The sequence below is a fragment of the Mixophyes fleayi genome, chromosome 4 (assembly GCF_038048845.1).
Source record: "Mixophyes fleayi isolate aMixFle1 chromosome 4, aMixFle1.hap1, whole genome shotgun sequence".
In the NCBI taxonomy this organism is placed as follows: domain Eukaryota; kingdom Metazoa; phylum Chordata; class Amphibia; order Anura; family Limnodynastidae; genus Mixophyes; species Mixophyes fleayi.
Window position 1 is genome coordinate 18473635 of NC_134405.1, and position 24108 is coordinate 18497742.

The window sequence follows — 24108 nt, forward strand, 5'->3', positions numbered from 1 at the left end:
ATGAACATAAATGCCTTGGTCAATTTTTTGCTGTGAGCTTGTGCACAGACCTCGTAAAATAACTGTGTTTGACCACCTAACCATATCCCCTCCTGGTAGGGTTCTGTCAGCCCTGTGTTCCTTAGTGCGTTTCCTATCCCGTCTAAGGTGTACATTCATAATGCGCATTAATTTACGGCGCCCTTGGTCAGAGTCCGAGGAATCATCGTCAGTGCTCAAAACCTCGTAGTCGGATCCTGGCCTGTCAACATAGGTCAAGCGGTCATACTCACCACGATCCTGAACCCCATACAGCCCTGCTACTTCCTCAGATGCCGTCAAAGCCACGGACTGACTATCTTTATCCCTGCGAGAACTCTGCTGTCCTGTAGCTGCATCAACACCAAGGACCTGCACGTCTGAAGACAAACAAACATTAGCCACTATAGCTTCGGGACGCACCAGTAACGCCACCTGACTGCCTTTCAAAACTTCTGATGCTAAATTAACATATGTGTCCACAGTTTCATCTCGACTGTCTGAATCTCAGCAGTTTTTAATTGGGGGTAATGAAACACTAACGTTACGGGTAAGGCACTCATAACTGGATTGAGAGGACTGCTAAACTGTTTGTACCGGCATCAGGTTCTGCGTAAATTGAGGGGGGACAAATAGGGGGTGGGCAGACCCCTGTGTATAGGGTGAGAGACTATTTGGGTAATTGAAAAAACCTGGTTGAGGTGTAAAAGGTGACATGTAATGGGTTAAAACTGGTTGCCCGCTGTAAGGGAAAACTTGTGAGCTGAACATAGAACACCTATTTGATTCGCAGGGGGAAAAAGGGGGGGGTGAAGAGTGAAGAAGAGGATGTAGGCGGGGGTTGTGTATACCATGGGTATGGGAAGGTTTGATGAAAAGTAACAGAAGTAACAAGCGCGGCACTGCCCGCCAAATTGACGTCAGCGTGGGCATGGGCATGACGTGTAGGAAGGCGCTCTACGTCCAGGGGCCTGGGAGCGGTGCGGTGGAGTGAGAGCCGGGTTAAGAACCCTCCAGTTCCCATCCCGAGACTGGTGAGGGGGGTGCTCAACGGGGGCAGAGAGGGGGGCTCTCCGTTCACCTTCCGCCCTATCCACTGGTGCTGCTCTACTGCGGATAGTCCCGATGGGGACATCCATGAGAGGGGGTATGGGAGGAGGAACCGAGTCCATCAGACGGGCTGGGTGGGTAACCACACATCTAGGACGGGGCATATTGGTAAAGAACTTGAAAGGATGGGGCAATGTACCGAGGAAAAGGAAGGGGAAAAAAGGGGGGAGCAAAGAGGAATAAAATGTTGGGATAAAATTAAAGATAAATTGGGGGTAAAGGTTGGAACAAAAAAGGGGGCAGGGTGGAGAGTTAGGGTTAGATGGAAGAAAGGAGCGAGAAAGACAGAAATAACAAATTATGTTCTTTATCTGAATGCAGTTCCTTCTCCAAAGAAATCTTGAAGCGAAGAGGATGAACGTCACATGACCCTAAGCTTATAAAGGCTACCCACAGACTCCACCCCAACGATCCTATTGGCTTCTTCAAAAACCTGAGGAAAAGCTTAATCCCTTAAAGATAAGTGCTGTGGTGATAATGCAAACCCATCGCTTCGTCCCCATCCGAGTCCTCATTTATAATTATCAAAGGGTCCAAAGCAATATGTATATATATAATTTAAATGTAAATAAAAGACCTTCAATTTTTTTTTTTAACAGGGGAACTGGAGCCTCAAACTGAACTGCCCCCCCTACTCAATAGAGCAGACCAGGGGCCTTCAGAGTGTAATAGTAACCCATATCTCTTTGGATTGTTATCAATGTGTCATCTGATGTGGAGATAAGTTGTTGGTAAATTGCATGGAAAAGGAATATTAAGTAAAAAATTAACATATTTTATAAATAGACTTCAGTGTCCCCGGGCAGTGTCGTTATCTAACTAGATCATTACAATGCACGCTATGCAGGGATTACACAATTTGTATTATGCATTGTCATTATCCTTTTCACCACCATGTGTATTTCCAGGTGAGAGGGGTATAGAATGCAGGGATTCCAGCGAAAGCACATCCGTGACAATCCTAGATGGCGATCAATATCATGACTACAGTTGGGTTAATACTGTCAATTATTAATCGAATGTCACCTGGTCATGTTTATCACACAGTGGGTGACGTCACCTTATAGACGTCATATGGACCTTTCCCTAATACCCAGGGCGGAAAAGAAAGACCTGGGGGAGGTGACTAATAGAAAGGGGATGAGAGGGGGGAGATGGTTTATTACAATTTAAGACTTTTTCTGGAGCTGAAATTTATTGGTTACCTTAGGCAAGGTGAACAAAAGAAAACACTTCTTGGCGCTTAACAGGCCATGGTTAAAAAAATCACCAATTGCAAGGGGTCTGCACTCCCCCTATAAAACTAAGTTAGGCAAGGTCCAGGATCCAGGTCGGTGGTGGGCATCTCTGCCTCCTGCCCCCTTTGGGTGCTTATTAAATTAGTGGGTGGGAGTGGAGGGTTTGGGCATACTGAGAGTGTGGTGCTGGGCAGAGACGTCATGGTGACATGACGGTCCAGTGCCACACTTCCAGCCCATCGATGACCTGCAGGAGCAGCAGTCGGGAACTTCAGAGGCTAAAAAGCCGCCGGCTGCTTCCCCGCCATATCTTAGGTCGGCAATCAGAGCTGGACATGGTGGAGAAAATAATAACACTTAATGAATTATATTATGTCACTCATTCAGTGTTTTAGGTGCCCCCTGAACCTTGACACCCTAGTCATCTGCCTCGATTTGACTAATGGTAACACCAGCCCTGCATCTATCTCTTCTATACCATCATTTCATTTTTCTTTTATGTATTAATGACTCCCCACCTCTCTCTCTTACCTCACCTTTTCTCCCGGTCCCATCCCCAGCCTGTCACTGATAACTTCAAATGAACTTTGTCCACGTCCTTATCATTAAACCAACACACGTTTCCCACAGAGTAGACACAAAGGACTGGCAGCGCAGCAACACCAAGTCTCCCATCTGAAGGTGCCACCATGTGCACTGGGAAATGTTCTCGGTTTGTCGGCCTCTCCCTTCTGCCCATGGCTTTCATATGCATCATCGCCAACCTCTTGCTGATGTTCCCTAACGGCCAAACAATATGGATCGACCATATCGCGCTCCAGGTCTGGCTGATGGGTGGTGTCCTGGGCAGCGGACTCTTTGTGAGTATAAAATTCATTTAATCACGATGCTGCTGCTGATTCAGGGTGACCCAGAGAGAGACGGAAGCTACCAGTTAGTGCCGTTCCCTACAGAGAGCCACTGTCATTTTGTCGGCATTATTAAGAATAAACTTGTACATAACTGGCTGTTGTGCCACTATATGCATGAATAAAATCTGTTTTGGAAACTAAATCCATTATGTAATCCCTAATATTATGATGCCAAATAAAAAAATTATGTAATGTTGTGGGCAGCACGGTGGCTCAGTGGTTAGCACTTCTGCCTCACAGCACTGGGGTCATGAGTTCGATTCCCAACCATGGCCTTTATCTGTGTGGAGTTTGTATGTTCTCCCCGTGTTTGCGTGGGTTTCCTTCAGGTGCTCCAGTTTCCTCCCACAGCTCAAAAAAATACTAGTAGGTTAACTAGCTGCTGTCAAATTGACCCTAGTCTCTCTCTCAGTCTGTGTGTGTGTGTGTTAGCAAATTTAGACTGTAAGCTCCAATGGGGCAGGGACTGATGAGAGTGAGTTCTCTGTACAGCGCTGCGGAATTAGTGCCGCTATATAAATAAATGGGGATGATGATTATGTAATCCCTAATATTATGATGACAAATATAAAAATGATGTAATGTATGGCAGAAACTAATGAATATTGTTGGTTTTTTTGTCCACTGATCTGCAACTTACAAACAGTTTTTTTTTTGTTTGGCTAACGTCTGTGGCTTTCACCTTCATACAGTGGATTGCTTTACGTTAAGATAAATCTTGTGTGACAAAATAGAGCTTTATAATTTCTGTAGAATAACATTTATTACACACAATTAATTTTGTGGCAAATTGTGAAAAAAAAGTACTACCGCCATAGAAAACAAATGGCTTTTTTTTTGTTTGTCCTATAAATACAAGAGGCCATTGTAGATGACAGTTCCACTGATGTTAACTATCATCGGCTTTTGTCGGCTGCGGTTTCCCTGTACTATTGCATGGGGGGAGCCTATTTATGAAGTATTTAAGCTGTGACGTCTGCTCTGTTAATGTCATCTCAGGATGGTGTGAACTGAAGAAAATTTTGTATAGATTTTTGTTATTTGTTCAGTAGGGATTTTTTTAAATGAATGGGTCAATTGCCCTTATCCGATAAAAAGGGCATAGAGTAGATATAACTCTTATATTATATCTACAATATATGTTTTAGATATTAAAGCTTCTTTTTTTAGATACTTGTATATATTTTTTGCTTGTACAATAGGCCCACCACGCTATGCCCTTATCGCTCTGGGTAATAATTTCCATGTTCGATTGCGGCAATAGGTCATATTTTTATTGCTGCGATTAGCTATGACACTCATCAGTGCGATAATTGCTATGTTCAAAAATAAGCCCATTGGTTACAACACAATTCATTTTGTGTTACAAGGTTTATCATTTCATTATGACACAAGTGTAAGATGAAGGGATTTTGCGACATTGTGATTATTCTAAATTTTTGTGCCGCATTTGCTTGGCAAAACGGATTTTGTGCTATGCTAGTGTGCAAATCAGTTGTGTTTACTGCCAAAACAAGTTTTCTTCATTTAATTGAGTCATGGATAAAACATATTGTTGACAAAATGTATATCATGCAGTGCGATACAGTGACACAGACAGAAAGGAGCTATGAGTCTGTCCCTCCCCCGCAGGGTGACACAGTGACACAGACAGAAGGGAGCTATGAGTCTGTCCCTCCCCCGCAGGGTGACACAGTGACACAGACAGAAGGGAGCTATGAGTCTGTCCCTCCCCCTGCAGGGTGACACAGTGACACAGACAGAAGGGAGCTATGAGTCTGTCCCTCCCCCTGCAGGGTGACACAGTGACACAGACAGAAGGGAGCTGTGAGCCTGTCCCTCCCTCTGCAGGGTGACACAGTGACACAGGCAGAATGGAGCTATGAGTCTGTCCCTCCCCCTGCAGGGTGACACAGTGACACAGACAGAAGGGAGCTATAAGTCTGTCCCTCCCTTTGCAGGGTGACACAGTGACACAGGCAGAAGGGAGCTTTGAGTCTGTCACTCCCCCTGCAGGGTGACACAGACAGAAGGGAGCTATGAGTCTGTCCCTCCCCCTGCAGGGTGACACAGTGACACAGGCAGAAGGGAGCTATGAGTCTGTCCCTCCCTTTGCAGAGTGACACAGTGACACAGGCAGAAGGGAGCTTTGAGTCTGTCACTCCCCCTGCAGGGTGACACAGACAGAAGGGAGCTATGAGTCTGTCCCTCCCCCTGCAGGGTGACACAGTGACACAGGCAGAAGGGAGCTATGAGTCTGTCCCTCCCCCTGCAGGGTGACACAGTGACACAGGCAGAAGGGAGCTATGAGTCTGTCCCTCCCCCTGCAGGGTGACACAGACAGAAGGGAGCTATGAGTCTGTCCCTCCCCCTGTAGGGTGACACAGTGACACAGACAAGAGGGAGCTATGAGTCTGTCCCTCCCCCTGCAGGGTGACACAGTGACACAGACAAGAGGGAGCTATAGCAGGTAGCTGATATCTTGCAATGTCTCTGCTTATGGTTGCTGTACTCTCCCCCTGCAGATGCTGTGCCCATCATGTAATGCTATCCGTGCTGGTGGTAAAGGCTGCTGTGGAGAAGGCTGCTGTGGAAATCGCTGCCGGGTATGTCTTGTGGCAGCTTTGGCCATAATACCTACTATTAAAGTGTAATGCGCCATGTGTGATGGGTTTTGTGTCTGTGTTTTGGTTGTAATGAAATGACGGGAGGTCTGGTCCATGGAGTAGGAGAGAAATCTGGCTGGAATAAAACAGATCTCTGTTCGCAATAAGTGGATCCAAAAGCCAACCATCTAATGGATAGATCTAGACAAATGAACTTTCCGGGAGTTCTCCTCAACAGATTCTGTCATTCATCAATCAGGCGGATGGAATACGAAGTATTTATAGAGAATTCAGATTGAGAGCAGTTTGTCTCGGGCCCCAACGCTACATCACCGATAGATATATATATATATATATATATATATATATATATATATCTATATCAGATTATCAGAGCTCTTTCTATGAAACATCTCATGTGTTTGGAAATATCACTGACTGACATATTTTAAGATGTTGTCTTTTCCACCCTCATGGTTTTAGGATAATCCAATAGGATTAATACAATTATAGGAAAAATGATGCAGTACATTACTACAATGGGCCTCTTGTGTTTGCCCCTTGTGCCAAAAAGTTCCAATTAAGGGTGTGTTTCAGGCATATTATCTATTATTTTTATACTGACCTTGGATTGTCCTGAACCCTTCGCCTTGTTTGCTTCACTGTGAGTCCAGTTGCCATGGACTATTATTATTTTAACTTATCTCAGTGTCCTGCCTTTCTTCTTGCCACCGGACTCCAATCCAGTCTCCAGTCCGTTACATTGGGTGAGGTTTCGATGATCTCATAGTCTTCCTCAACGCTAGGAAGATTATTTTAGTCTAAATTGCTGCCAATATTTCAGTTGGAACCGGGTTGATCTCTTTGTTGGGGACCTGATCATTCCTGGACTCGTTGGCCTGTCTTTACTAAGAGCTTACACTTTATTCAGAGAAAAAAAATCCATTACTGTATGAGATTCTTCCTGTAAAGTATGACATGCTCTGTAAGACATAGTTGTACTTATCTCCCAAGTGGAAGATACATCAGCGCGATGTTCTGCAGAGCTTTCTGGAGTTATAATTCCTGTACAGTACATTACGTGTTCCTGTCTCCGTGTCAAGGCTATATGGGAATATCTACTAGTTATCCATGAGGCCTAATAAACTCTATTCTCACTCATTCTATCCAACATCCGATGTCATAAGTTTATCGACTTGTACGCACTTTTCTGTATTTTCTACTAAATGCATAGATTTAGTCTTTTTGACGTGTTTTTTGGGGGTACACAGGGACTGATCCTAGATTTGGTGGTCAAATTGGACCATATCCGCCTGATATTTGGATGAATTTCCATATGATTCCACAGAATAGCAGCTCAGGACGGCTGCCTCGCCTTCTTTTTGGGAGAAAGGCACTATATAAATATATGATTATTTTTATGATTATTATTATTATTATTATTATTATTACACTGCAATGCTTTGAAACAATGATTTTTATATAAAGGTTCTTTTATGTCCGTTCTCAGATGTTACGCTCAACCATATCTTCGATATTTGGAGGACTTGGCAGTTTTTACTGCGTGGTGGTGTCAGGAACGGCTCTGAATGACGGACCACAGTGTAACCTGAACGAAATCAGTGGCAAAGACTCAAAGTGGGGCTACCATTTTAAGGGCTTGAAGTAAGGAACAATGTAAATTAATGAGTGTATCTGTTCTCCACAAACCATTCTCACAAATATCATATAAGGAGTTGTCTGGGTGAAGGGAGCATCTTTCTTTTTTAAACTATCAGAATGCAGCTAGATGTGTTTCTTCCTGCTCATTTGCATATAGCAATCACTTGTTTAGATCATGACGAGAGACAGAGTTTTATTTTGCACCTCGCTGCTAGGCGCTTGTCCTTGGTTTCCCCACCTCCCTTGTCCTTGCACCTCTATCACTGGCTCTGTTCCTGTTAGTTGCACCCACACTCCTATGAACAGGTTAAGCTCCCTCTAGTCCAGTGGTTCCCAAACTTTTGCAGTTTGTGGCACCCTTAGAGTCTCCATAATTTTTTCAAGGCACCCCTCCAAAATAATTACTGAGCAGTCCTGTTTTAGAAGTAGTTGGGTCACAAAAATGTAATAAGTATCAGGTCAGGACAGAAATGCTTATTTAGTTGTATGCAAAAATGCCCCCTCTGCATCCAGTCACTCTGCCCCCTCTGCATTCAGACACTCTGCCCCCTCTGCATCCAGACACTCTGCCCCCTCTGCATCCAGACACTCTGCCCCCTCTACATCCAGAAACACTGCCCCCTCTGCATCCAGACACACTGCCCCATCTGCCCTCTCTCATGCTGCCCCCTCTGCTCTCTCTCACGCTATCCCCTCTGCCACGCTGCCCCCTCTGTCCTCTCATGCTGCCCCCTCTCACGCTGCCCCCTCTGCCCTCTCTTACACTGCCCCCTCTGCCCTCTCTCATGCTGCCCCCTCTGCCCTCTGTCACGCTGTCCCCCTCCTCTGCCCTCTGTCACGCTGTCCCCCTCTGCCCTCTCACACTGCCCCCTCTCACACTGCCCCCTCTGCATCCAGACACACTGCCCCCTCTGCCCTCTCTCACGCTGTCCTCTCTGCCACGCTGCCCCCTCTGCCCTCTCACGCTGCCCCCTCTGCCCCTTCTCATGCTGCCCCCTCTGCCCTCTCTCATGCTGCTCCCTCTGCTCTCTCTCACGCTGCCCCCTCTGCCCTCTGTCATGCTGTCCCCCTCCTCTGCCTTCTGTCACGCTGTCCCCTCCTCTGCCCTCTGTCACGCTGTCCTCTACTCGCGTGTTTTTGGTTTTTTTTTGGGTGGGGGGAAACCCCCCCCTAACAATACTGTGGGCGCCCGTGGCCCTCTCTGCCTCTCCCACGCTGTCCCCCTCCTCTGCCCTCTGTCACGCTGTCCCCTCCTCTGCCCTCTGTCATGCTCCCTCTCACTCTGCCCCCTCTGCCGCATTCAGCCAGAAAAAAACAAACAAAACAAAAACTTACCAATTTACGCCGCGCAGACCCTTTGTTGCACCCTATAAAAAGGATTATAATTATATAGGGTGTTGCCCCTTACTCTTTTGATTTTTTTGGGGGGTGTTTATGGAATTGCACTAAGGATGATGGACTCAGTGATCCCTTTGCCCTTTCTCCATGAAAGAGTTTGATCCACATACCTGATTATCTGATTTACGTATTGTAACATGTGCTTCAACTACAAAACCAACATAAATAAGGTGCTGGCATATGAGTGACACACATTGTAAAAAGTGAACAAAGTTTATTTGTAAGTGTGAGCATAATTAAATTTGTAATGTATTTATTTGTTTAAAGTATTGCATGGATAAGATGTTTAAGCATTATTTATCATTTAATGAAGTATTCCTAAGGGTCTCTAATTATCACATATCTATAATGAAATGCTGCACCTATCTCTCCCTCAGCATGCAGTAGTGTCTTATTAAGGCTGAAGAAACATGTGATTGGGACATTGTGACACTTTCTCACGTCCTGTAATGCAGATAGTTGTTCATTTTTTGGAATAAGGCACGGTGGCTTACTGGTTAGCACTTCTGCCTCACAACACTGGGGTCATGAGTTCGATTCCTGACCATGGCCTTATCTGTGTGGAGTTTGTATGTTCTCCCCGTGTTTGTGTGAGTTTTCTCCGGGTGCTCTGGTTTCCTCCCACACTTCAAAATCATACTAGTAGGTTAATTGGCTGCTATTAAAATTGACCTTAGTCTCTGTCTGTGTGTGTGTGTTAGGGAATTCAGACTGTTAGTTCCAATGGGGCAGGGACTGATGTGAGTGGAAATAATGGCGCTATATAAATAGATGATGATAATGATGATGATGAAACATCTGGCAGGGATTTTCCCCTCATTACCGTCTTCATAGTTTGCATGCAGCTTTTGAGATATCATCATCATCAATATTTATTTATATAGCGCCAGCAAATTCCGTAACGCAACACTTCTTTTGAGAGGTCATGCGTCATATCTCCGACTCATTGATGTATTAATTTGGATGTATTGTGTATAACGGTATTTGATGTATTGATAAATGGTGAGTACATTTTTTTTTTCTGGTTAAATGGTTAACATTATTAACCACAACACAAGATCATTTAAAATAGTTGACGCATAACCTTATTTAAATATTTGGCTGTAATTATACATTGTAAGAAATTAGGTGATACATACAAGTCTGGCTATATGAGGTATAACTATGTACTTATGATATATATGGGGAGAGTTGGGGGAGCGCAGGAAATAGGGGGAGGGACCACTACAGGAGATATCAGCATAGGAGGTGTTTTCCAAACATAGGTGTTTGGAAAACGCCTTCTTATGACTTGGAGTAAAACGGTCTGAAAAGCTCTAACGAGTAAGAGTGGTGATAGAGATATGGGGAATACTAGGGGTAGATTGCCTTCGATATATCCCTTCTCTGCTCTTGAACTGCAAGTTCTTTGAGAATACATCACAGATAATATCAAAAAGGGATTTATTCGTTTCTACTATATATTTATTTTGTTAAGAAAAATAATGGTTCTTTACAGCCCTGTAATAACTATGAGGAGTGAAGTCATAGGCTGAATGAGCCTAATCTGATGGTATATGGTCTGGCAGGGACTTAACGTTGGAAAGGGGTTAATTATGACAGTGCAGAATACGGCCAATGGGGACACAGGGAGGGTCAGAGTGTTCAGTATATATCCTCTCCCTGTTGGAGGGGATCTCTGGGTTCCTACATCGTTCCCTCCCACCCGTCTGGTTGAAATCCTGGTAGAAGCTGTTCATGTTTAGTAGGAGAGTCTGTCCTAAATAAGCAAATGGTGTTACCAATATGGCTGGGGTCATTGCCCGTCTGAAGAATCATGACTCAGGGTCCTCCTGAGTGAAGGACCCCTTGGCAGGCTTTGAGTGGGCGCCAATGTCGAGTCCAGAAGGGGCGTAGCCGCCTCGTTAGCCCAATTCAATCGTAAAGGAGTTTTACTCCTGGGACCAGTGGGATCTTCGACTGTTTGGCTTTGCTCTTGCCTGCTGACTGCTCTGCTCTCACCGCCAATTAGGTCAGGGTTTAAAATAAATAAACAATTTCCTTTTGCCAACTTAAAAGTTGCCGTGTGGTTATTTCTTGAGTTCAAGTTATAAGTTTTACTGTGTTAAAGGTTTAAGTACACTGGTTAAGACATATGACATATGCAGTTTATAGGGAATCCAGTGCTGTAACAGTCATAAAACGGTAACACTTGTCTTTGATATCTGAAATACTGAATCATATAGGAACAGCCTTTATTTCTCAAAAATGGTTTTAAGGGGTGCCTATAATCCAGGCACAATCCATCAGGGGATGAATGTAAAATGGATTTCAATATGAGAGATGGCCATTTTGATTATATCATTAAGCAATTTGGCTTGTGTGACGCTCTGGCTACCATTCAAGTAATGACATCTTTATGCATTTCCTTGACAAATACATTATTTTATATCTACATGACAACTTGATGTACACTTTTACTCTTGAAGAACATCAACAACACTTTAAAATGTTCTAGACCACCTAGGGACCCATAGTTTATATGCCAGCCTTGATATATGTGAATTAATCAAGACCAGCATTCATTTCCTGGGCTACAGGGTATCACGGAAGGTATTGGAATGAAATTGACAGTCAGAAAATTCAAGCTGTTTGATTGTTCTTTTTTCCTTTTATAGTTCTCAAAAACAAGTGGGAGACAAGATTTGGCTGGTAACTCAAAATTTACACCTCATGTTTCCCCCAGCTATCTTAGGCAGAAAGTTCATGGGTCATTTTGAAGTTGTAGCATGCCTCAATTATTATTAATATCGTTTATTTGTTAGGCGCCACAAGATTTCCGCGACGGCGTACACAGATTTCCGCGGCGCCGTCAATCAGTTTACTTATTACTTATAGCTTCCTCTCTCTCTTTCATATCTTTCTATTAAAATGTTTTGTCGCTAACACCTCTGTAACTTGGGTTTGCCCTAATCCTGTACCAGTTCTCAGACATGGAGAAACAGAATATCAAGTGGCGAAAAATTTTGGATTCTTGCTTTTTCTTCTGCGCCAGCTACAATATCTTATTTATTGGAAGGACTATGGGCCAGAACAACATTCCTGAGACCTCACCTTGTCTTGTTCATGCATTTCACCTAGGCTATCCTAGCAAGACATCTCTTGAATGTCCAGAGGTTGATTTAGGAGACAATATCAGGAATGGTTTACACTTGATCAGATTTTCTTTCAGATCCCTGTGGACTGTTTACCTGGCAGTGATCCCTGGCTCTGTGCACTGTTTACCTACCTCTGACCTCTGGCCTGTGTTTATGTATTTGCTACTGCCTTTGCCAACACTTGTCCCACTATGGGGACTCTCTCTTCACTGGAGAGTTACCACACTTGTTATATACTGCAGCAGCACATCCAGTTATTCTCAGACCGGGCATTTGTATCCTATGGTCTTCTGCCACTCATCGCAACAACAGTAAGGAATTTAGCCACTATTCATAGCTGGCTGGCTGCCACAATTTACCTGACATGGTAGTTACTTTGGAGATCTTCCATTCTGTTTTCCTTAACAGTGCTCCCAGTTTATAGCAGTAAATAAGAACTCTCCAACCGTATTTTTCAGCTTCTGGCTATGTCTGCATGAGAACCTCTCTATCTGAAACTCTTGTTGGATTAGGTTACAGGTTCATTCAGGATAACCCCACCCTTTCAAGCACCTGCTATGAGCCTATAAATTGATTGAGCAACTTCCACTTCTGTATTTGTCTGAAAGGCATGTTGGTGTCAGTAGCTGAGGGGGAGTGCTGGCGCTGTAATGCCATTTGGAGGCTTCTGGGGTACCTCTTGGTAAGTTAGCTCTCAATTTAAAAACACATATATGTGTGGCCCAAATATATGGGACTCTCACTGTTTGGAGTTAGGACCACCCTATTAGCAAAAGCGCCGCGGAGTGGCGGGTGGCTTCAATATACATTTGCAAATGTGTGCAACTAAGACTTTTGCATTTTTATGTACAGGTAGAAATGGCAGCTCTTGTGGGCTCGGGGTTTTTTCTCTGTGTTTGTTCCGTTCAGGTTACTCACCTCAGCACATATTTTGCTTCTGCTCATTGCCATTTCTCACTTTGTCTTTGGATTAGTCTAACACCAGGACCTTTTTGCTGAATTAGAAGCTTTACTCTTGGTCATTCCGGTTATTAAACAATGTTGTGTGTCATTGGCTCATACGTAGGCAACACAATTCTGTAGTGCTCCCTTTTCCCTACCTTATTGTGGGATAAGCCGGCGTGGCAGCGAAGAGGATATTTAAAATTCCTTTGATTTATTTTTCTGCAATACATGGCTTTACTGCTGTTGGCATGGATCAGTCTTTTGAACAGGAGCATCTCACTATTAGTATTGGCAGAAATACTCGTCCTACTATTAAAAACCTGTAATTAAAAAAGAAGTTTCAGACATGAACTTCTAAAGGAACTTTTGATTCCAACACAGCTCTTTCAAGTCTTATAATCAAATATAAGAATAATGATTGTATGAATTTAAAAAAGAAAAAAGTCAATATCATGTGCCGTATCCACAATGGCAAAGAGAGACTGACCACAGTTGAAGGGTGTCCATAACTTGTATGTCTGACTTTTCAGAGACACAGTAGAGCAGCTTGCGACCACTTCATCAATTTCTCAACCAGTTAGAAATGAGAGGAGGACTAGTAGTGATGATGATGATGATTTAGAAATGAAGAATGCTTCTTTGGAAGTCCCTACTCTAGAGCTTGAGGACGATGATCGTAGAGATAATAGTAGTATGACAATGATAATGAAGCGGATGAGGATGATGCTCATTGTGTTATTAACAGCAATTGACTGTGAATAAAATCTTTTGCAAGTGGAACCAAATATGACAGCCAGCATCCTGTTTTGCAGCAGATCACTAGAGCCATGACTGCAATGTTTGCACAATGTGCGCCATCAATTTATCAGTTTTTTGCAGATCAATTGAGGTCACACTAACAATTTCCACCTCATTTTCATTTCTCTCTGACAGCAATTCCCAAACTGTATGCAGGGGCGGATCTAGAAAACTACTGTACCCGGGGCAATTTAGGGGGGGGGGGGGATTTAGGCCCCGCCCCTTTCTAACAGTTTAGGCTGCCGACGGCTGCACAGTATGTGCAGGTCCGTCCAGCCGTGACAGGCAGGGACAGTGTGCTGCCCGGCTGCTCTGATTGTGTTTTAAACACAATCAGAGCAGCCGGGCAGAACACATTCCCTGCCTGTCACGGCTGGAAGGACCTGCACATACTGTGCAGCCGTCGGCAGCAAGTGTCTGCTAGGTGGGCCGATCGCCCCCCCCCCCCCTGGATCCGCCACTGACTGTATGGGGGCATTAAAGACAAATTCAGGAAGTCCTTTGAAAATGCCATTGTTCCTACAACCCACTTTGGATATTTAAAGAAATGTAAATAAATAACTACGGATATGTGGACAAGCGATCTACAAAAATAAGAGGTCCGTGCAGGAGATTGGGACTTGTGACAGGTTCTCCTGCTCTAATACCGCCCGTCCCCCAAACGTGCACAGTTTCCAGATTTATAAAGTACACCCCAGGACTTTAGAGGTAGGGGTACACTAATAGATGTTAGTGCAGCTTTTATCTATATCATGAGGGTAGGTGGAAAAGTCCAAAAACAATATCAACAGATTATACTATTATTAAGAAATGATGGGCTTTGCCCTCCTGTAACTTTTATTAAAGTGCCATCCTATCTACCGCTGCTTTATCACTCTGTTTCATTTGGGTCCAGTGTCATCTCTTTATATTGAGTGATGAACTTGACATCAGTGTCAACACTGATGAGGTTGATGATGATGACAATTGAATTGAGGAAACTGCCTACTCTAAGTCTGGTCCCTAGTCCATACTCCAAAATCCATCATCTTCCTTGCTGATTGAGGGCCAGATGCACACCATGTGTTGTATGTCCTTGTCATGGCATTGCTGCTTCTCGTGTGCTGGGTGCTCTATAAGCTTTTCTTCGTTTTGTTGGGGCCCAAACACACCAAGCATTTCAGCCAGAAAAGTGATATTCCTGTAGCTGATCACAGGAATATCAATATGCATGTGCTGTTTAAATGGAAGGATAACTCTACTACCGCTGCGTGGTTAACACTTCCACCCACCCTTTCTCATTGCAGCCTTTGTAGACCGTAAATTATATAAATACTATTTTAGGAACAAAAACAGATAAAATTACATGATTTTATTAATTCTTTGTACAATTTTTCATCAAACTCACATTCTTGGGTAATATCCAAAAACCAATACGACGATGGTTTTGGAAACAAAGCCAGATCAAATCATTGGGTGTTTCACTTATCTCTACACCCTCCACCTTGACTTCTGTGTTGTCTGTCTTAGATGTCCGCTTTTGTCTACCAACCAATCTCGTCTTTCTTAGTTATCTCCTTGATTCGTGTAGCAACGTCACTGCCTGGCTTTGAAATCTCGATATCTTTTAAAAGATTCTGATCAATGTAAAATTGATTGAATTCATTTTTTCTCCATCACTAAATACCCCCTCCCCCTTTGTACTTCTAGCTGTTTTGCATTAGCAGCGAAGGCTCACTGGATCCCTGATCTGATAAGGGTAAACTTAATCCCTTAAAGCACATTAAAAGCTATTGAATCACCTCATCAGTGGCACTGTACAATACCAGAACCCTCATCACACTTAAGGGTAAATGTATCAATCTGCGAGTCTCCGGCGGGCTTGAAAAGTTGAGATGTTGCCTATAACAACCAATCAGATTCTGGGGCCTGATTCATTAAGGATCTTAACTTAAGAAACTTCTTATTTCAGTCTCCTGGACAAAACCATGTTACAATGCAAGGGGTGCAAATAAGCATTCTGTTTTGCACATAAGTTAAATACTGACTGTTTTTTCATGTAGAACACAACATTGCCGTTTTAAATTTAGCTGTCAAAGTCACCGAATATCGTCGATTTGCAAAAATCGCTCTTTAATGCATTTACCCCCTAGCCTCCATTTAATTTATTTTTTGTTGGGTAGGTTTTGTTTTGTTGTATTTTTGTTTCCAGTTTACTTATATTTTTTTCTTTTCCTCCTCGGGTTTTAAAAACACAGACAGTGTTGGATTATCTCACATCCATATTTTGTATTTTATAGTCCTCGAGTTTCACTTTTGCTTGTGCATTCCACACTGTGTTAGTAAATTTGCAGGTTGCCTGATTTACAGTCCACAAACAGAGCTGGGATGACAACAGAAACACCTTAAGCCAAATTCTGCTGGCGAAATGCGCAACGTTCTGTAGCGAAATGTGGAATAAAATTAAATTACAATGGAAGAGGTTTGAAATTTTTACTTATCCTTATTTGGCACTGATTCTACTCTGTTTTTTGTTTTGGGCAGTGAGAGTTACCTAACCAATCACACGGCTTGGGATATGTGCAAACAACCCCCTAATATCGCACTTTGGCACATTGTTCTGTTCTCCATCCTCCTGGGAATCGGAGCCATACAATTTGTTCTTTGTGCTACTCAATTTATCAACAGTCTCATTGGAATAATGTGTGGAGACTGCAGGAAAAAAAACAAAGTAAGTATCTTAAACATTTTATGTTGATAATCATATATTGAAGGTCACCTTCACTGTCTGATTCATTGTCATGTTGCTTGTAACTCAATTCCTTTCCACGTTTTATACTTACTAGATTGTGTAATTTATGTTTATACAAGATATTCATTTGTTAGTCAAAGTGTATATTTTATAATAATAATTTTATGGCATGGTTCCAGAATTAAAGGGAAAGACTATCCTAATATTAGAATCTTCTATTCTTGTAAAATCCACATCATATCTTCCACAGGGCCCTTCGTATTAGAGCATGTGTTTACATGCTCTAACATGTGCTTAAATGGCAATGGCATCAAAGTCTAAGTTTTAGCAGCCGATTCTTAATACTATGAAAAAAACAAAAAAACAAAACAAAAATAATATTAGAAAAATACACATATATATATATATATATATATATATATATATATAAAAAAAAGAGTCAGTCACTACCATTTAATTATGGTCCACCCAACTTAATTTTTCAGTAACATGTTTGGCTTCAGTTAATTTAGTTTCAGTAATTAAAAATATATTTACTAGGCTATGGTAGCAGAAAAATACTATATCTCTCCCAAAAAACAAAAAAACATAAAAAAAACCAAAAGGATTAATGGAAAAACGAAAAAATATCACCAACTTTGTGAACACTTTTACTGAAATTATTATAATAAAACACAAAAGACAGAAGAGCCAAACACAGTGTGAATCGATAAACACTATAAATGATTTAATGTTAATAGGTGGCCATGTACCAAAAAACTAAATTAATGTGCTTATATGAAGTATAACTTTAGAAGCACCGTAGTCCTCCTCAACACATTCCCAGGGTTAACATGGACCGTCTGATGTACCACTGGAACTCAAAGCAGATAAAAATCCCATAGTGCAATATGCTATACTTAGCATCAAATTCACATGGTAAAGGTAGACAATGGCTTATCTGGAAACATCTGCATCTGCAAATAGATGTTATAAGACGTGAAGCAGCCTGTTGCATGTGTTGATTCTATTTATTATTTACACGTTTGTTCACTACATTCACTGAGCGCCTTCTGTCTATTTCACGGTTATTCTTATCACAATACTATTATAATGTCTGTATATAACCTATTATATGTGTGTTGTACTAATATTTACTTTGTGAATGTATTACCTATTATTGATAATATCCATGTTACATACATGTCAGTCAGTCAATTATATACACATCAGTCAGTTATATACACATCAGTCAGTTATATACACATCAGTCAGCTACATGTACATTAGTCAATCAGTTACACACACATCAGTCAGCCAGTTACAAACACATTGCTGTCTTTCTTCTCTCTCCCCTGATCAGGGCCATCTTAAGAACCTCTTGGGCCCCCGGGCACAGCAGTGCACCGGGGCCCCTATATATACAAAAAAAATTAAAAATGATTATATATATGGGCCCTGCAGCCCAGGGGGGCCCTCCAGAAGGCAGGAAAAAAAAAAAACCTGCAAAAAAATAAGAAAATACTTACCGTGCTGTCAGCTGGCGATCCGGCACCCTCCCTGGTCTCCTCCTCCGTCGCACTCCGCAATGGATGTCGGGTGGGCGTGATGACGTCACGCCCGACATGCACTGCCAGCGCGACGGAGGAGGAGACCAGGGAGGGAGCCAGATCGCCAGCTGACAGCACGGTAAGTATTTTCTTCTTTTTTTGCAGGGTTTTTTTTTTTCCTGCCTCCGGAGGGCCCCCTGGGCTGCAGGGCCCCCGGGCACCTTCTCGGCGTGCCCAAAGGGGAAGACGGCCCTGCCCCTGATCCCTTTCCTAATACCTCTGCACCCATCGCCCACTGATTTGATATTCCATCATCTCCCATTCTATCCTTTCTCTCATTACTCCCTTAGTCTTTCACCATGTCTCCTTTATTCCATCCAATACCCATCCTTACCCTCTGCCCTCATCTCCGTCCCAAATCCAGCCCACCCCCATGAACCAGCAACCCAGCCAATGTCATCCCTATCTCTCCACTTCTCTCTCTTCCTTCCTTCTGTGCTATCTGGAATTCCAGATCCATCCACAACAAAATGCCCCCTTCCATGACCTCTTCATCTCCAACTCTCTTAACCTTCTTGCCATCAACGAAACCTGGCTTTCTTCCAATGATACTGCTTCCCCCACTGCTCTCTCCTATTGGGGCCTCTCTTACCCTCCTATCCCCAAATTGTACCTTTTGTGTCATCTCACCTGAGCCCTGCTTTCATTCGCCTCCTTTGAAGTCCACTATATCTGTCTCTTCTACCCCATCCATTTCTGTGTCTCAGTCATCTATCATCCCCTGGTCCCACTTCCCAATTTCATGATAATTTTGCTGCCTGGCTTCCCCACTACCTCTCCTCCGACCTCCCCTCCATCATCCTTGGTGACTTTAACATCCCAATCGACAACCCCACAGACTTAGCATACATCAAATTTCTTGCCCTTTTTTCCTCTTTTGGCCTCTCACAATGGACCTCTTCTCCTACCTACTGTGTCAGTCACTCCCTTGACGTTGTCTTCTTCCATCAGTGCGCTCTTTCTGACTTCCCTCCCTTCCCACTCTCTGACCACCATCTCCTCTCATTCACTCTTTCCTCATCGCCTGCACCCCTCCCAATACCCAAATCTAAAATTACTAGATGCAATATTGATACTTTTGATCCTGCTATTTTGGCCTCTTAAATTTTATATTCTCATCTCCTCTCTATCTTCCCTGGCCTTCCCCAACCAGACGGCCTCCCTCTCCAACTGCACCTCACCGCTGTTTTTGACTCGGCTGCCTCCGCCTCTTCTGTGTCCACCTTCGCTACTCTAAACCCCAACCTTGGCACTCCAAATTTACCCGTTACATCAAAAATGCACACGTACCGCCGAATGCCACTGGAGGAAATCTCATTCCTTGGCAGACTTTCTTCATTTCAAGTTCATCCTCTCATCCTACAGTTCTGCCCTCTTCCTCACTAAAAATATTTCTTCAAGTCTCTCATCATTTCAAAGTCCTCCAATCCCTGCCGCATTTTTGCCACTTTCAACACACTCCTTTACCCCCCCCCACTCCTCCCCTCACATCCTTCCTTACTGTCACTGACTTTGCCTCTTTTATCTCTTCCAAAATTGAGGCCATCAGACACAAAATCTCCTCCTTCTATTAGTTTTCTGACACCTCTACCACTCCACCCTCCTCTCCCTCCAGCCAACACCACTTGTACTTATTCTGCCACACTATGGGTGATGAAGTCAATTATCTTATATTATCCTCTCCTCCCTCAACCTGCCTCCTGGATCCCATTCCCTCTCACCTCCTTCGCTCCCTCTCCCCCACTGCCTGCTTTGACCTTGCTCGCCTGTTCAATCTGTCCCTCTCCACTGGAATTTTCCCCTCATCCTTGAAACCTTAAAAAACCCAATCTTGAGCCCTCCTCACTCTCTAACTACTGCTCCATTTCTCTTCTACTTTGCCTCTAAAACACTTGATTGTCTTGTCTACAACTGTCTCAGCAGCTACCTCTCTGACAACTCCCTCTTTGATCATCTCCAATCTGGCTTCCGCCTCCTTTACTACACAGTAACTGACTTCACCAAAGTCACCAAAGATCTTCTCTCGGCCAAATACAGGGGCCACTTCTTCCTGCTTATCCTCCTGGACCTCTCTCTTCGGCCTTTAACACCGTGGATCACCTTATATTCCGCCACACCCTTCAAACCATTGGCCTTTCTGACATCCTACCTCGCCAACTGCTCACTCTCTATTTCTACCTCTGGTTCCACCTTTCCCCATCCGTCCTTAACATAGGTGTCCTGCAGGGTTCTCTCTTTGGCCCTCTGCTCTTCTCTCTGTACACTGCCTCCCTGGGTGAACTCATCAGTGGCTTTGGGCTCCAGCACCACTTCTATGCAGATGACACTCAATTCTACCCCTCATCTGCTGATCTCTCCCTTTTTCTTCACTCTCTGGTGTCCATTTGCCTCTTCGCAAACTCCTCCTGGATGTCCTTATGATTTCTCAAGCTTAACATGGTCAAAACTGAACTCATTGTCTTCCCTCCATCAAGAGTCTCCTCCCCTCCCAACCTCTCTATCACTGGTGACAACATCACCATCTCCTCTGTTTCCCAACTCGACTACTTGGGTGTCATTCTTGAACCCCCCCTCTCCTTCACCCCTCACATTCAATCTCTTACCCAATCCTGATGCTTGCAGCTCTGCAACATCACCCTAATAAGACCCTTCCTCTCCCAAGTTGCCACCAAAACTCTTATTGACTCACTGATCATTTATCATCTTAACTACTGCAACCTCCTCCTTACTGGCCTCCCCCGCTCCCATCTTGCTCCTCCTTAATCTGTTCTTAAAGATGCATCTAGACTTATCTTCTTCTATTGCAACTCCACATCTGCCTCCCATCTCTGCCAAGCCTTACACTGGCTTCCCTTTCCCTACAGAATCCCAATCATTCTACTCGCCCTCATGTACAAGGCCCTCTTCAAATCCACTGCTCCCTACATCACCATCCTCTTCTCTATACATACTCCCTTCTGCCCCCTCCGGTCGGTCAATGACCGTCGCCTTTCCTGCCGTCTGGTATCCACATCTCATTCCCTTATCCAAGATTTCTCCTGGGCTGCCCTCCACCACTGGAATGATCTCCCTTGTTCTATCACACTATACCCTAGCCTGAATAACTTAAAACGGTCATTAAAAACCCACCTGTTTAGAAAATCTTACCAATCCTCCACTTAACCATTACACCATGCAGTATACCTAACCCTGTTTCACCCTCTATTACTTCTTGCCCTCGGATCCCCTTACACTGGTTCACCCCCCATGTGTCAACCATTTGTCTGCCCCATTCCCTTTAGATTGTAAGCTCTAGTGAGCAGGGCCCTCTTCCCTCCTGTTCTAATTACCTATAACTTTTGCTGACCAGCTACACTGCGCACCTCCTCCTTGGGCTCTCTGCCCATTGACTCCATTCCTCCTTTGTCTTTGCACCTCTTTCAGTGGCACTAAACCTGTTAATTGTGCCAACATTAATGGGCACAGGTGTATGCCTGCACTGAATATACCCTGTGCACCCCAGTAGCTGTGTTGAGATTTGTAATGTTATTTATCTACTATATTGTACTGTTATACCATGTACTGTCTGGTTGTTTTCCCTCTGTAATGGCGCTGCGGGCCTCATGTGGAGCCCTATAAATAAAGATTATTGTTAATAATAATAATAATAATAATAATAATAATACTGTTATTCTTCTATTATCTCTACAGAATGAAGCTTGAGAGGGCTGAGTTGGGGATCTCTACCCTCTCCTCATCTCACAGTAACACAAATACTATAGACTTTATGATGACGTACAGGATCTTAATATGGATTTTTTGTTAAATAACCCTGATCACTTTTAAACAGAAGAAAAACGCATCTTTTTTCGTCAGAGGTGGTTTATTTTTTTATAATCTATTGGCAGCAATCAATGTAATTCTTGAAATGAAATGTTTACAGGGAAATTATATGTAAAGCTAAAATTACGACTGCAGGTAAAAAATGAGTTATTAAAAATATACCGTAATTATACATTTACCACTGTATATATTGCGCTCACGAAATTACTGACACTACAACCTCATTTGCATATTCCGCCTCATCACAAATGATTGGACAATAAATGTCTCCACTTACGAGCCAGTGGATCTAGGTCAAGGTCAATGCAGGAAGTGATATGTTAGAGCTCGTTAACTAACATCACCTACCAATCAGCATTGAGCTTTTATCTGTCAGGTGCAAGTTAGACAATAAAAGCAAGTGTCTGATTGGCTGCTCTGGTTTCATGGAAAAAAAAATGGGCACCTAAATGCAGTGTTCGTTAATGAGTCCACTAAACATAATTCCTTAACCACTGGGAAAGAGCAGAACATTCTAGGGCTAAAAATTGTGGTGAGATTGACCACCTTCCGAACCACCAAAGCCAAACCCAAATCCCATATTTACTGATGACTCCCCCCTAAAGCTGCTAAACTATGCCACTTATAGGCCCAAAAAGTCAAGACTGCTCCATGAAGACTCACTCGAGTGGAGAGGTAGTCCTAAGCCAATGTTTATATAACAAGCATTGAGTACCTTTGAGTATTTTTAGGACAGGGCAGGTTAGTGAAGGGTTGAGTGCTTATGTAACTGTAATATGCTGGTGGTTTCTGCACACTGGATGCGAGAGGTCGCAAATGATGGTGATTTAACCTACATTGAAATCTATACTTATGATTGACAGCACAGTTGCTGAACTCATCCACAGTATTGGTTGAAAGTAAAAAATGGCAGTCTACTCAGAGGAGGGTCTTAGAGCTGGAGAGGCCAGGTCTTGTGTCCTCGGGTTTGGGACTTGTCACAATTGCCCTTATGCACTAAGGTCTATACTAGCTGATCAGCTGCATTTGTTGCTGAATTCTTACGGCAGGACAGTACCCAACAATGCAGTAATACAAACACTACCATTATCTAGTCATGTACTCAAAGATAAAATTCAAGACTACAGAATATACCTCCAAAAAGATATCTTAGACTGGTATCACAAATATCACAAATGGGCAGTAACTCAGAGAAACCAACCAAATGTTTTCTAACATTAGTCAAGCTAGCACTAGACTCAACAAAGCTAACCTCTGATTGGTTGCTGTGTGTTACTGCCCGATGGTGCTGTTTGTAGCATATGATTGTGTCTGTTAAATAAATTGATCTTATAATAAAGACGTTGGTGTCCAAATTGCAGAGTTTGTCCTCAGTTGTAATGTTTTTTCTTCATTAAACCATATATTTATTTACCAACCATTACCATTTCCTACTTTCCATTTCATCAACTCATTCAGTTTGGTCTACGATGAACATTTGAGATACTGCACAGAAAGAGGGCACTTGATGAGAGCAAGGGTAGCATTCACCATAAAGTTTCTGGGATCTCTAGTGTTGACGTACTGAAAGGTATTTCAGAAAAAATGCAGACAGGCCTGGCTTGGTTCCCAGGAGCGACCAACTGAAAGTAAATGAGAAAAAACAGTGACACCCGCCTTACTCTTTTTTACTATCCTGCTGAATTTTAGGAGAGATATGCATCTGTAACAGAGCAGACAAAGAGTGACTAACAGTATTGCAAACTTGCTTTACAGAAATCCACAGTACGGATTGGTGGATTCATACACAGGAGCACGGCCAGTGATGTTTCAGCAGCTCAAATTACTGCAACCTCAGCTTTTTAACTTGAAACCTTGGATAGACACTCATGGCATAATGTTTTCAGCCCATTCGTTGGCAAACACTGCAATTAAACTTGATAAGCAGATTGTGAGTAACTGTGCCTTGATAAAGGGACATTCTTCCACCCCTATAAATCTCAGGGATGAAGTAGAAGAGGTAAATGTGCATCAAGTTTAAAGTGAAGTCACCTTCGCAATGCATTGATTTTTTTGGACTCATTCCCTTGTCTGTGATCCCCAGGGTTTTATATAACATAATATTTGCCAATTTCAGTAGCAAGCACTACAATCTGAAACTGAT

General features: G+C 43.1%; 1 protein-coding gene across 1 annotated transcript; it reads left to right on the plus strand.

Moving 5' to 3' along the window:
* The first annotated feature begins 2988 nt into the window (after positions 1-2988).
* On the plus strand, positions 2989-23323 carry TM4SF5 (transmembrane 4 L six family member 5). The gene is made up of 5 exons (XM_075206371.1): positions 2989-3226; positions 5803-5883; positions 7394-7548; positions 16347-16533; positions 21834-23323. The coding sequence occupies exons 1-5, from the start codon at positions 3056-3058 to the stop codon at positions 21843-21845; spliced, it is 606 nt and encodes a 201-aa protein (XP_075062472.1). The 5' UTR covers positions 2989-3055; the 3' UTR covers positions 21846-23323.
* The last annotated feature ends 785 nt before the right edge of the window (positions 23324-24108 follow it).